The sequence below is a fragment of the Amphibalanus amphitrite genome, unplaced genomic scaffold (assembly GCF_019059575.1).
Source record: "Amphibalanus amphitrite isolate SeventyFive unplaced genomic scaffold, NRLGWU_Aamphi_draft 001113F_arrow, whole genome shotgun sequence".
Lineage (NCBI taxonomy): Eukaryota > Metazoa > Arthropoda > Thecostraca > Balanomorpha > Balanidae > Amphibalanus > Amphibalanus amphitrite.
Window position 1 is genome coordinate 121,124 of NW_024882607.1, and position 14,605 is coordinate 135,728.

General features: G+C 46.5%; 2 protein-coding genes across 2 annotated transcripts; one reads left to right on the forward strand and one right to left on the reverse strand.

The window, feature by feature from the left end:
• Positions 1–1,723: 1,723 nt before the first annotated feature.
• Positions 1,724–2,637, reverse strand: LOC122370238 (titin-like). The gene is made up of 2 exons (XM_043345665.1): positions 2,629–2,637; positions 1,724–2,464 (listed from the first exon to the last, which is right to left on the reverse strand). Exons 1-2 carry the CDS (start codon positions 2,635–2,637, stop codon positions 1,766–1,768), a joined length of 708 nt encoding a protein of 235 aa, XP_043201600.1. The 3' UTR covers positions 1,724–1,765.
• A 7,350-nt stretch (positions 2,638–9,987) lies between these two features.
• On the forward strand, positions 9,988–14,500 carry LOC122370239. Its single transcript, XM_043345666.1, has 3 exons — positions 9,988–9,996; positions 10,140–10,670; positions 13,811–14,500. The coding sequence occupies exons 1-3, from the start codon at positions 9,988–9,990 to the stop codon at positions 14,498–14,500; spliced, it is 1,230 nt and encodes a 409-aa protein (XP_043201601.1).
• The last annotated feature ends 105 nt before the right edge of the window (positions 14,501–14,605 follow it).

Consider the following 14,605-nt stretch of genomic DNA (forward strand, 5'->3'; position numbering starts at 1 on the left):
TTGTTGCTGTGCCTATTTCAGAGCCAGAGTTATTATTGGTAATTTTACACCTTCGGCAACAAGTAATGAATTCAATATAGGGTCAAATTCCATGGATATAGGTACGTAATGAAATGACTAATAAGCATTAATTTCAGTTGCAGTTACCTTTTTCCGATGTCAGCAGCACGTCATCTCTATGAGCATATTTTCATAAATGGGTCCGCAACGTTTTGTGTTAGGGCCTCCCCCAACACCTTGACAATTAATCAAGCGCCCTCAGCACTCAGCACTTAAGCAGTGTATAAAAGTAGAAAACGACCAAGACATAGTCCCTGGAATCAAAAAAGGAAATCAGACAGGACATGAATAAGTGAATACCTCGTAATTAATATAACGTTCACCAATAGAAATTTGCTATCTACGTACCACCATGGGTGGAGAACCTGCCCCGGCCACCCCGGCCGTGGCCGGGGTAACTTTCAGCCTACCCCGGCGCGGCCGGGGTAACTTTTCCACTCTTGTGTACCACATAACGCAAAAAAAGTTCTCGAGTTCACTACATAGTGCACAAATGTACATTTATCAATGCACTATTGCATGTCATCTACGTTCGTAAACAAGTCAACCATTCAAGCTCTTAGAATGTTCGCACAAACTATATATACTAGGGTTGACTATTAAGTAATGGAAGTGCCTTTAGCAATTAAAAGTTTTTGCACGTTCACATATTATTTTGGTGCCATCACGTACGCCGATGTTTTTTCTATCCAATGGTGAAGACCAGGTGTCTTTAGCTACATTTTGCTCTGAGCTATCGACGTTTTCCCAAGAGACCACCCAAACCTGCGGCGCACGACAAAAAAGGAGCCTGGCAATGGCCAAAATCGCGCGCCAGCGCGAGGTCATTAACTCTCAGTTTGTGGTAGGGAAAATGCCTGCTGAGATCAGGAAATTTCTTTTAAAAGTGTATGGAGCGACGGCATCAGGTGCGCGTGGCAACAGGTGCGACGGGCGGTGTGCCGCGTGCTCGCGCAGATCAGCGAAGATGGCCTCCTGGCGGCGTTCCAGGACTGGGTCAAGAGGCTGGAACGGTGTGTGATGCTCGGAGGCGATTATGTGGAGTAGTGGGTGCTAGTGCTATTTATTGTGCTATGTGTATTGTTTTTTATGAAAATATAGCAACTTACATTATTATATTCGTGTAGCCAAAACACTTGGCCACTGAGCCCTGGTGATCTCGCCCTGGCGCACGATTTTGGCCATTGACAGGCTTCTTTTTTTGTCGTGCGCCGCAGGTTTGGATGGTCTCTTGGGAAAACGTCGATAGCTCAGAGTAAAATGTAGCTAAAGACATATGGTCTTCACTATTGGATAGAAAAAAGATCGGCGCACGTGATGACACCAAAAAAATGTGTGCACGTGCAAAAACTTCTAATTGCTAGAGGCACTTCCATTACTTAATAGTCAACCCTAGTAGGTGTGTTCGGTGTTCGGCTTTAAATCAAGCCATCATCATTTTTAACTCTTATTCTGCTAAAAGCTCTCATATAGTGGTTAACTCTATGTAACATGAAAAAAGGCATTCAGAGGCAGACAATGCATGTATTTATAATTCGACACGCATGATAAATACACACTCAAACAAGAAATTCGCACGAAAAAACAATCACACGTTTCTCTCATTCATACAGCGAGCAGAAATATGTTCGAGCGGGCAGTAGGTTGGCTTGATGTTGTGTTCTCTCGTGAAATCAATGCATGGTTCATTCATGATAAATACGCATCACTGATAGCGGGGCCTGTAGCCGACGATAACACGCTCATACCTGACCGGCGCCTCAACACGCACCTCAGGCTCCGGGGCAGAGTAGCTCTCCTCAGCCCTGACCTCAGCCCTGACCTCAGCCTCCGGGGCAAAATAGCTCTGCTCAGCTCTGACCTCAGCCCTGACCTCAGGCTCGGGGGCAAAATATCTCTGCTCAGCCCTGACCTCAACCTCCTCAGCTTTGACCTCGGCCTCAGGGGCAGAATAGACCCCTTCAGCCCTGACCTCAGCCTCAGGGGCAGAGTAGACCTCCACGGTCCTGACCTCAGTTTCGGGGGCAGAGTAGACCTCTACGGTCCTGACCTCAGCCTCGGTGACGGGCACCTCTGGCGTCGGGTACTCGGTCGGCACCGGCGTCGGCAGCGCGTCGCTCTCGGCGCGGAAGCCCAGCGCGTCGGCCACGTAGCGCACGCTGACCTCGACGCCCTCCGGCGACGTGTAGCTGTAGCTGCCGAACACGGTGCCGTCCCTGCTCTCCTCCTGCCGCAAGATGTTGTCCTCGGAGAGGAAGCGGAAGGCGAAGCCGTCCTGTCCGATGCGCTCGCTGGACTCCTCCAGGATGCGGACTGTGGCCGGCTGGATGGAGCGCTGCTCGGGGGCGGCGTAGGAGCGGGACGGCGCGGCGGCGCACGCGGCAACCAGGGCGGCAAACAACACCTGAAAGTAAAAAATAAAACAGCGTGTCAGTGCCTACTCTTGTCAGCTATCAGTATATCAAATGATGCATCTTGCAAAAACATTGCCTTTCGTCGAAAGATCAAAGATGTGCGACAGCAGCTCATGGCAATTTAACATTTTGCAAATGCCCGAGTAGACATTACCAGCTTCATGTTGCTCTTTGGCGGTTGGTTCACTGTACGTGTTTCCAAAGTGGATTGATGCTGTGACTGAGGACCTCTCCCATTATATACCGCGACTTCAGCCGAGGGCCGCCCTCCTCGGAGCGGGCAGGGTCACCCGGATTCCCCTCCTGCGACCGGCAGATGCTCCCTTTTTTTCCCCGAATGTCCTTCGTTGCCCAACCACATCGCGCTTTAGATATCGACCGCAGCGGCGCGCTACTGGTCACATTTTCGTGGTCATCTCCTGAATTCAGGATTGAGTAATAATTATTAGAGGGAATGGTCGGGTCACATAAGCAGCACTCGGTATCTTGGGAACGTACGAGCTCAGAAGTTGGTTTATGTGATGGTAATGGTTAAATAGGTTTAGTGTTTGCTGTACCTACAAGGTTTAGCAAAACTTGAAATGAGAAAGCTGTCAATACGCTCTGATGTTTTTCCTCATCATCTGGTAATAAAAAAATGATTGGATTGGACCAGAGTCGTGGAGTATAGAAATCGAAAACAACCGAATGGCATTCACCAAATTCTGCATGGCCATTATTGCATTGTTATGAGGACCCGATAAGTAAAGTATACTTGCATAAGAAAAACAACATATGGCTTACGGCTCCCCATTGACAATTATGGGGACACTAAACGTTATCGATCACACATGGAAATCCAAAGATATTCTAGAATAACTTAGGATGACTATGTTTCATATAATGTTTCCTGGTAGTCATGCCATTCGGGACATTGTCAACTATTAGCTAATGGGCCTTCGATTTATAATTCGCTGATTATTTCACGAACTTTATGTTGCAAATTGCAGACACATACATGTTATTAAGAACGGCCGGGTCGCATTAACAAACGTGTGAGGTTCGACGAGGTTAGCCTGTAGGCTGTAAGTCAAACCTCTTTATTGATGGCTCAGAATGCAAAAAAAAATATTGGGTGGAGACTTCCACTGGCGTCCATCTGGCGTCTAACTGAGCAGACGTCCACTCCAAGTTGGCGTCTAACTTGGCGTCTCAACTGTTGGACGGACACTTCCAAGCTAGACACGTCAAAAGTTAGCCGTCGCCAGCTAGACGCACACACAGAAAAATATTGACACCGTTAGCGGTGTAATTGCACAGTACATATCTGAGCACTTGAGGAAAGTTAATTTAGTCCCTTCCCCGCTTAAATTACTCGCGCTTCTAAATGAACACCAGGAAGAAGGTAATAGAACACTGTTAGGAGGGTTGGGTGTTTTACTACATGTAGCAGAACACCCAACCCTCCTAACAGTGTTCTATTACCTTCTTCCTGGTGTTCATTTAGAAGCGCGAGTAATTTAAGCGGGGAAGGGACTAAATTAACTTTCCTCAAGTGCTCAGATATGTACTGTGCAATTACACCGCTAACGGTGTCAATATTTTTCTGTGTGCAGCCGCCGTCCAGCTAGACACGTCTAAGATTTAGGCACGTCTAGCTAGACGCGAAATGGAAGTCTCCACCCATTATCTTTTTATGCGGATATATGTATATGTAGAATGCATGCGTAAGTTCTTCTTCGATAAAAACTGGCATTCATAAAACGAAATTGAGATTAGGAAAAATAAATTTTGTTCTAGTGATATCAATTAGAAATAGCAGCAATTACCTAATAACAAAATAAAACAAACAAACAAACAAACAAACACACAAAAATTCAGACATAAATAAATAACGAATTTTAACAAAATCAGCATACACAGGCTGTTAAACTGTGTATTACTCTGTATTAACCGAATGATACAACTGTAGCCGTCAATGGGTGACGGTGATTTCCAGAATAAAACTTTTGCGTATGTAGCTTCAAAATCCAATAGCTATGGCCATGAGCTGGAAATGGCTAAATCGTACCTACATAGTACATTGCATGACGTATCATTAGTGTAAAAACTAGAGGCATCATGAAGGTATTAGTGACCACCGGGCTCATGAGCGCCGAGGGTGCATTGAGTTTTGGAATGCTAATGGGCCATCATCACATACCTACTTATCTTTGGTTTCACACATCACAAAGACAGAGATGTCCGGTACTATCGACCTCCAGGCCGCATGCGTGACCCATGAGCCACGCGGCCCCTGCTCTGGTTCCCATGCCCGCGTATTGGGTAACATGAAGCTTGAGATGAGATGCGGACAGCCAGCTACGTTCCTTCGCTCATTCCGTCCCCAAGACGTGACGCATTGCTGTGTGACACAGCTCAGTTTTCATCACCGATTGGTAAGGTGAGCCAGAGACACGCGGTTACCATATTTGTCTACCGGGAGTGGAGTTTCCCACTGGCACTTGACCCTCGCACATATGGGGGGGGGGGCGGATGGACCCCCATGGTTTTTCGCCAATAACTCGCGCAAAAAGCGGCCGATCGCGACAAACCTTTCAGTACCCTCGAATTAATCAATTTTACACGTACTCTGAAAATTCCATGACCCTGACCCAAGTGACCTTTGACCTGTGACCTAGGCCGGAATCGCGATTCGGTGTATGTCGGCTAGCATTAGCCGCGCGTTTGCAAGCTTTTCGTGGTTTCAAACGTTCAAACATGTGATCTGATGTTGCTCCCATGCATTAGGGTGGATGTCAGTGAAGGTCAGGTCAGGTCATTGACCTTTGGTGACCTCGGTTCACTTTTTCGTGTTTGACATGTTTCTAGGCTAGTTGTTGGAGCTGAATTCGAATTTAGAAACCGTTTAAACATTTACGAAGTATAGTTTAACCCGGCCGGGCTCGGGGGGTAATCCCAACCACCGCAGCTCGGGGGGGGGGGCGTTTTTCGCCCCCCCCCTGTCTAACTCCGTAAATAAGGGAGCTAATGAAACAAAAGCGATACCAAACGAAAGCTCCTTACGAGACGATTCTAAAGCACCTAAAATTTTTGACCTCAGGTCAATTTTCAAGGTCAGAGGTCAAGGTCAAAGGCAAAAACCGGCACATGTGTAGTGATCTCAAAGTAAGCCTTCTAGAGGACGGCAGGCGGCATCAAACCGGCAAAATTGGGTGTCAAACAAAAGAAGAGAATCTGAGGATTCCGAAAATGTGCTCAAAATTAAAGGTCAAGGTCAAGGTCACGCTCAAAATTGATCTCAAACTTGGCACTTTTTCGCACATCTTGCGTGCTAACTTTCAAGATGTTTTGAAATGTTTTGAGGCTTATCAGTTCCCTATTTGTGGTTCCTCTTACGATACAAGGCTGCTCAAAGGTCAAGGTCACTGAAGAGTATCCCTGCTAGAGGCTATTTCACTAATTCAAGTTAGTAATAATAAATAAGACAATTTTGCCATCCGGAAGCTCTAAATGAAGGCTTAGAGGAAAATAGATGCCAGATTCGTGATCAGCGGGTACAAATCCATCATAAACGACCTTTCATGTGTCAAGGTCAACCAGAGGTCATTCGAGGTCACATGAGGTCAACATAAAACTTGACCTTTTCCGAACAAAATATATATCATTCGACGCGGCTTGACAAGGCGAATGCGATGGTACCACTGCCGTAGCTCTAGGACCATTTTTGTCGAAGTTATTTGCGAAAAACTAAAACCACATTTCGGGGTCGTTGACCTGACCTCTGACCTCAGGTCACCAAAACTATTTTTCTATTTTTCTCTAGGTCAAACGCTACACAACCGTGCTGGTAATTTGTCTTTATCTCTAAAACTCTATTTTTAGCAGCTATTTGAAGTTTGCGTCTGTGACGCCGAAGTTTGCCGTGCAGGGGTCTAGAAAAATGGACCTTGTGACGTCATCAAGGGGGCTAGGTCCAAATTTTTTACTTCAGAAGATGCCAAACTGATGGGAGAAAAGGTACTGAAAGTTTCGCTTTCCTATCCCTAAGCGTTCGGGAGCTATCGCAAATATTCGCCAGGGGGGGGGGGCGAAAAACGCCCCCCCCCCGGGCCCGCGAGGGTTAAGTGCCTTCGTAACATGTTACGAAGCTGTCAGAGGCGGATGACACGGACTACGAATACCTGTCACGACCCTTGCTGGTTCACCGGACCTGATCCGACCAAACCTGGTCTAAATGCTTAAAGACATCATCTGTGATAAAAACTAACACGATATTCGTGATCAGCACCCCGAAAAACCCTATGACAGCCACATTTTACGATTTTCTAACAGGTCCCGATTTTCCCGACTCTTGGGTCATTGACCTGACCTGGAAAGTGAACCAGTGACCTAGGACCTTAACCTTCCAGGCGGTGGGGGGGGGGGTATTTTTTTGCCCCCTCCCCCCTTAGTTTTTGTTTCAATATATCTCAAGAACCGCTGCGCCGATCGTCACCAAACTTTCAGTACCCTCCCGGGAGCAGCTAGCGCACATGGTGACCAAAAATTTTTCCAAAGGCTATGATAGGTTAGCCGCTAATGACGTCAGAGTGACGTCATTTTTGCCATTTTCGACCCAAAAAAAGGTTTCGCGGGAAGAGCTGTCAGGCCTACAGCTTTAGAGATACAGAAAAATGTTTTAGACATAAAAGGTGTGGAATCAAAAGGGCTACCAAAATGATATTTCGGTTTTTCGATTTTTTTGGATTTTGATCCCCAAAAATAAAAAAATATATTTTTTGAATATAATAGCCGAAAAATCCAAAAAGTTTTTCGAATTTCGAAAAACCCGGAATAAATGTGATAGTCCCTACCGCCTTCTATCTACATACCAAATTTGAGATCGATATATCTTTTTTTTGGCCAGGTTATAGCGAAAAAAAAAAACTGTTTAAAATTGATGACGTCAAATTTTCAAACTCAATTTTTAGCAATGCTAGACCTCGTAGCGCAAAACAAAGACCACCATTAGATTCCCCATGAGGAGCTGCATCGAATGGATACTCGCTTTATGCAAAAATATTAACTTTGAAATTTGACCTTTTTTACCTGACCTTGACCTGACCTCCACCAGAAAGTGACCTGATGGTCTTATAAACAACACCATTGAGTTGGAAATGAAAAACTGGTCATAAAACATGCATCACATAACCTTAGTAAAGTTAGGCTCATGTGGTGACCCTTGGTGACCTTTGGTGACCTGACCTGTGACCTGACCTGGTATGACCAGTGACCTCTAATAGCAACATATGTACTAGACAACTGACGTCTTATCGCTGATTTTCGACAAAATGCGTTTTACTCGGTGTTATAGCGCTTTCCCTAGAAGCCCCGTGAACGGTGAAACATTTTATCTTTGACCTGACCTGTGACGTCATCGGTGACCCCGAGGTCAATGAAATTTGGTTTCCTTCGACAAATTTGACAGGGCTATCGAACGCCGTTTGAATTTTCCGGACCCGTCCAGTAGTTTCGGAGATACGAGGAGGGGGGGGGGCAAAAAATGCCCCCCCACCGCGCGGAAGGTGGCTGGTAGGCCCACCGCCTGCCGGGTTAAAATTGGGTATCATCGGCTTCCTCTTGGCACGGGCAGCACGCTCGTTTTTTTCGCGAAGCTCTAGCTTGATCAGGGGCCAAACGGCAAGGGGGGGGGGTACAACCGACCCCCCCCCCCCCCCACACACACACACACACGGTAGAAGCTGGCAATCGCCGCACACATGCGAGGGTTAAATTACGTAGCAGTTGATCGGTGAATGGGAAGATATCTGACTTCAGCAAGAATAAATCAACAGCCTTGTATAATTGTATTTACTTATTGGTTTTGGTTGTTTCGGTTAATGCGGATCGATATATGAACGCTATCGTAAATTACATTCATGATCGCAATATCAAGGCTTCAAATACATCATCTATATGCACCGTTACGAGACGCAGCGAATTGTACCCGATTTTACAATAGCAGGTCAACCAGTGACCCCTGAGGTCGGGTCAGGTGCCCTAAAGAAGGGGTTTCATTTTTTTTTTTTTTTTGTAAATAGCCTCGCCAAAGATGGTCGCAAGGCCGAAACTTTAGCACAATCGTGTTTCTCATGATCGGGATTGATGCATTGTGTATTATAGGGAAAGGTTGACGTAAGAGTTTTAACCTCAGTTCAAGCTCTGGTCGCACCCTCTCAGGTCACGAAGCTGGTTGAAAGAGGTTATGTCACATAGTTTGATGCGGTCGATATTAACCTGAGTCTGTTGGTAAATGGTAGGTTTCCCGACTCGCTATCTCAATCGGGAATTATTGAATGAAAACTCGGACCACCGTCCTTAGTGATGTCATATGCATATGCGGTTGTGGTTGTGTTTGCGGTTGTGAGATCTCGGGGGGACTACAAATTCATCTAAGTTTCATCTCCTTGTGGAGGAGGATGGCAATGAGAGCGTTGCGAATCGCTACATTTTAGGACCGGGCAGAGATTCACTTATGACTTCATAGTTCAGTAACCCGACCTGATCTGAAAGTGTGGTTGCCGGTTGGTATCACAAATTCGGTTTAAGGTCAGCTGTGTCAGCTTTTAGCTTTCTATAGCTAGTGTGTTCAAAGCAATCGCGAAAAAAAAACTAAAGGGGATGGCACCGCCCTCTTTCCCTTCGACCAGGAAGAGTTAAGTCGTCTTAGTTCTTCAGGGCAGATTTGTCCTAAGTGCGAGTTGTCAGGGCAATGTCACAAGATATTGAAATTTTTAGCTGCAGAAAACGCAATCAGAACTGGTAATTTTCAGTATTGGTAGATTTTATTACTAAAGAATTTGAATATTACAGTTAGATGGGTCTTTTTTAGTTTTAGCGGAATCATGCTTATATCGCCTAATAAAAACATAGAAACAAGAAATGCTATAAAACGTGTGTTTATTTTGTTTGAAAAATGGTTTGGTTGTTCTCCTTCACACCGTTGTCATCGATCACCATTGTTTTAATATATAATCGATTCCCAGACGATCAGCTCTTGTGGTAAAATTTGAGGCACATCCTTTGAATCTACACAAAGTTGCGTCCCTCATTTTGAAATTCTGGCCATCTTTCACTCATGACCATTTAGATTCAATGGATTACTGATCGCACAGACACAAAAAGAGACACCGAAATGGCTTTTGGCCACAAAAGGCGCGTTCAGAGCACGCATTCACCCATATGAACCGTTGCGGATGGATGATTTTGCCTCCGATCGATCCGATCAGGTAACCTGTTCACATTAAGGACGGACGTGCCCGGTAGATGACCATGAGAGCCAGCATCCCCCCAATGCGGCCGGTTGTGAAATATAGTGAGATTCTCCCCTCGAAACGGGAGCATCTGCCGGCCGGGAGATACCGGGCCACCAGGCGACCTTGTACAAACGACGAGCCTGGACTGGTCCGCAGGGTAGTATAAAATGGTGATGGCTTCCTGTATGGATATCACTTCAGTCCAGATCATACACAGTGAAACATCACAGAAAATCATGAAGCTGGTAAGCTTTATTGCAATTTTTTACGATAAATGTGTTATCATTTCAAGCTACTTTGTTGGAAAACCGTCATGAGAACTCTACTACGTTATGTTTCGGGTACAGCGTATCCTAACATGACACAAACTTCTTTCATTTACTTTCAGGTGTTGTTTGCCGCCCTGGCTGCCGCGTGCGCCGCCGCGCCGTCCCGCTCCTACGCCGCCCCCGAGCAGCGCTCCATCCAGCCGGCCACAGTCCGCATCCTGGAGGAGTCCAGCGAGCGCATCGGACAGGACGGCTTCGCCTTCCGCTTCTTCTCCGAGGACAACATCCTGCGGCAGGAGGAGAGCAGGGACGGCACCGTGTTCGGCAGCTACAGCTACACGTCGCCGGAGGGCGTCGAGGTCAGCGTGCGCTACGTGGCCGACGCGCTGGGCTTCCGCGCCGAGAGCGACGCGCTGCCGACGCCGGTGCCGACCGAGTACCCGACGCCAGAGGTGCCCGTCACCGAGACTGAGGTCAGGACCGTAGAGGTCTACTCTGCCCCCGAGACTGAGGTCAGGACCGTGGAGGTCTACACTGCCCCCGAGACTGAGGTCAGGGCTGAAGGGGTCTACACTGCCCCCGAGGCTGAGGTCAGGGCTGTCCAGAGCTACACTGCCCCCGAGCCTGAGGTCAGGGCCGAGGAGGTTGAGGTCAGGGCTGAGCAGAGCTATTTTGCCCCCGAGGCCGAGGTCAGGGCTGAGGTCAGAGCTGAGGAGAGCTATTCTGCCCCCGAGCCTGAGGCGCGTGTTGAGGCCCCGGTCAGGTATGAGCGTGTCATCGTCGGCTACAGGCCCCGCTATCAGTAAATGTCCCTCGAATGCGTTCTATTTATCGGTGCATGAACGAGAATACCTTAGCTTGTAAAAGCTCTGATATGTCTTAGGGCAGTAATGAGTGAAGCATTGCTCGATGTCTGAAAATAAGGTGCATTGTGCATGGCTATTTATGAAGGTTTTTTTTTTAAGTTGTGTGTCTAACTATGTAATGGTGAGTGAAAGGTTTGGAAAATAAACATGGTATTGCAATCGAGACGAATGTTTTAGAACTGTGGTGCATGAAATATGTGACAAAACAACGACAACTTGTGCGAGGCAGGCATACCAGGCTTAGTGAAGCAATCTTGTACCTGCCAATACTATTCCCAGCATATCTCACGAACGAATCTTTAGATGAAATCGGTACAAAGCGGTCCATTGTAAATAAACACACATACATACACGGAAAGAGACGCTAGAGGAAGATAAGGTCTATGCACACAGAAAAATATTGACACCGTTAGCGGTGTAATTGCACAGTACATATCTGAGCACTTGAGGAAAGTTAATTTAGTCCCTTCCCCGCTTAAATTACTCGCGCTTCCAAATGAACACCAGGAAGAAGGTAATAGAACACTGTTAGGAGGGTTGAGTGTTTTGCTACATGTAGTAAAACACCCAACCCTCCTAACAGTGTTCTATTACCTTCTTCCTGGTGTTCATTTGGAAGCGCGAGTAATTTAAGCGGGGAAGGGACTAAATTAACTTTCCTCAAGTGCTCAGATATGTACTGTGCGATTACACCGCTAACGGTGTCAATATTTTTCTGTGTGTGGTAGACAAATGTGCGATAGACATTTTCATGGTGAGCTGAGTGTGGACTAAATACATGAACGTTGAAAAAAGAACAATTTCTTGTACGTGCTGAAGATATGTCGAATGAAACTATTATTCGGCAACTATGTATTAGGTCAACAGCTATTTATCGGTATTGCCATTTATCGGTATCACTGATAATAAATGAAAGCTACACACAACAATTCCTGGTGTTATACAATACAGATATGTGTATTGTGCAAGGATCCAAGCATACGAGAAAATAGATCTGGGATCTGGTCCCAAGGATACTGATCTCGGATCCAATAGGATCATATATCCAGCACTCCATGGTTTAAAGACCTATTGGTATTGTGGTCTGAACCTATATCAGTCTCTAAGAGATCCAATGTTTTTTCATAGATCATTAATCACTTTTTGTCGACACATAAATATTAAAAGATTACTAGTTGCAACATGCAATGGTTCTGTTTGAGAGATATCATGTGATTGCACACCAAATTCACAGCTTCTTGGCATTTCTAACCATAATTGCGCGGACACAAGGTTTAACAGGCCGCATGTGTTACCCGTCGCCCGTATTCGTGTTTGCCAGCCACGAGCGTAAAGGATCATAGGATTAATTTTTAATTTTTTTTTAAATTTTGTTCCAGAACTACTTCGTTAATGTTCAAATGGCTGGTTAATTCGAAATCAGCAAAGAAAACTAGCCTGGAAACATGTAAAACACGACAAAGTGAACCAAGGTCATGAAAGGTCAATGACCTGTCCTGACCTGACCTTCACGTGACCTTGACACTCATCACAAATCACAATGCATGGAACCACCATCATTTCACATGTTTGAACGTTTATTATTTTATTCTATTTTTTAAATTTTGTGGTTTTAAACATTAAAACCACAAAAGGATTGGAAACGCCAGGATAATGTGAGCCGACATACGCCGAATCGCGATTCTGGCCAAACATGGTCTCGAGAAATAGGTCACAGGTCAAAGGTCATTTGGGTGAGGGTCATGAAATTTCCAGTGTAGGTGTCAAATTAATCACTTCGAAGGTATTGAAAGTTTCGTTGGGTTCGGTCCATTTTTGCGCAAGTTACCTGCGAAAAACCGAGGGGACATGGGCCCATTCGACCCCCTCCCATATACGAGTAAGTGCGATTGTTTTCAGCGTAGCAGCCCAGTCGGCCAAGATTGGATTGCGATTGATCACCAAGAATGCGTACTTAGTACAGGATACCAAGACAAGATGCAGTACATAGGATGTCATATAAAGTTCAAAGTCAAGGTTAGGTCAGATAATCAAAGGTCGTATAAACGAGCTATTGAATTGAACATTTGTAACACAATTTTTATGGGTCATTATAACCATAGAACGCAATGGGAATACCCAGTTAGTGATACGGACCATAGTTCATTAAGGTCAGTCCAAGGTCAGGTCAAGGTCAAGACAATACATGCCATATTTTGGGGTTGATTTTAAAGAACAAGGTGTCTGTCTCTTATAGCTTCTTTACGACAAATTGTTATGAAGCTGTTGCCGCACTTACCCATTTACTTATCTTCATGGTGCCTTGGTCAGGGCCATCAGACACGGTACAGTATTCCATTACACACGCATTCCGTTCCATGGACATCTTCTATCCAGCACAAACGAATGACAAGACAATTTTGGAAACGCGAGGACGCCATAGTCCGGCTTGTGCCCTCTATCCACCGGCTCTGAGACTGTTGAGTAACAGTCGACATTCATAGGGGATAAAAACGGGAGTGTCTGCCGTTCGACAGGGAAGGTGGACGATCCTGCATCCTCTCCGTGCCGGCAGACCGTGAATAACTAGATCAGGTATAAAACGGGGAACGGCGGCCAGGGATCCATCAGTTCTCTGAGGACATCACAAGTGCCTACAATTGCGGCGAATATGAAGCTGGTAAGTGAAAAAAAACACACAAAGATATATTTAATAATACTTGCAATTGATGGAAAAATCACTCGTGATTGTATTTGGACTCAGCATTGATCATCAGTGAATATGTCTTTTTTTACATTATATTGTTTATGTTTCAGGTTTTCTAATCGTTCAGTTGAAGAGCTCTGGGAAGAATTCCTCAAAGCAATGACAGTCACTGATGAACAGTGACTTATATAAATGCATACGACTTAAATACAACTTCCATAATGTCTTGCAATTTCAGGTGTTGTTTGCCGCCCTGGCTGCCGCGTGCGCCGCCGCGCCGTCCCGCTCCTACGCCGCCCCCGAGCAGCGCTCCCTCCGGCCGGCCACAGTCCGCATCCTGGAGGAGTCCAGCGAGCGCATCGGACAGGACGGCTTCGCCTTCCGCTTCCTCTCCGAGGACAACATCCTGCGGCAGGAGGAGAGCAGGGACGGCACCGTGTTCGGCAGCTACAGCTACACGTCGCCGGAGGGCGTCAAGGTCAGCGTGCGCTACGTGGCCGACGCGCTGGGCTTCCGCGCCGAGAGCGACGCGCTGCCGACGCCGGTGCCGACCGAGTACCCGACGCCAGAGGTGCCCGTCACCGAGGCTGAGGTCAGGACCGAGGATGTCTACACTGCCCCCGATACAGAGGTCAGGGCTGAGGTCAGGGCTGACGGAAGCTATTCTGCCCCCGAAAAGGATGTCGAGGCCGTACGGCGCTTTACTGCTCAAGAGTTTGATGTCAGGACCGAGCAGAGCTACACTGCTTCCGAGGCTGAGGTCAGGGCCGAAGAAGCTGAGGTCAGGACTGAACAGAGCTACACCACTGTCTCCGAGACTGAGCTCAGGGTTCCGCCGGTCCGGTACGAGCGTGTCATCGTGGGCTACAGGCCTCGCTACCAGGGACAGATCTGTGCAAATGATATTTCATCTCAATCATGGTCCTAAAGGTTCAGTTTCATTGCTTGGGTGCGGGTGCTAGACTCCAATGAAGGAAACATAATTAATGAGTATCTCATATCACAGTTTGTATTTCGTACACATTACATGTCG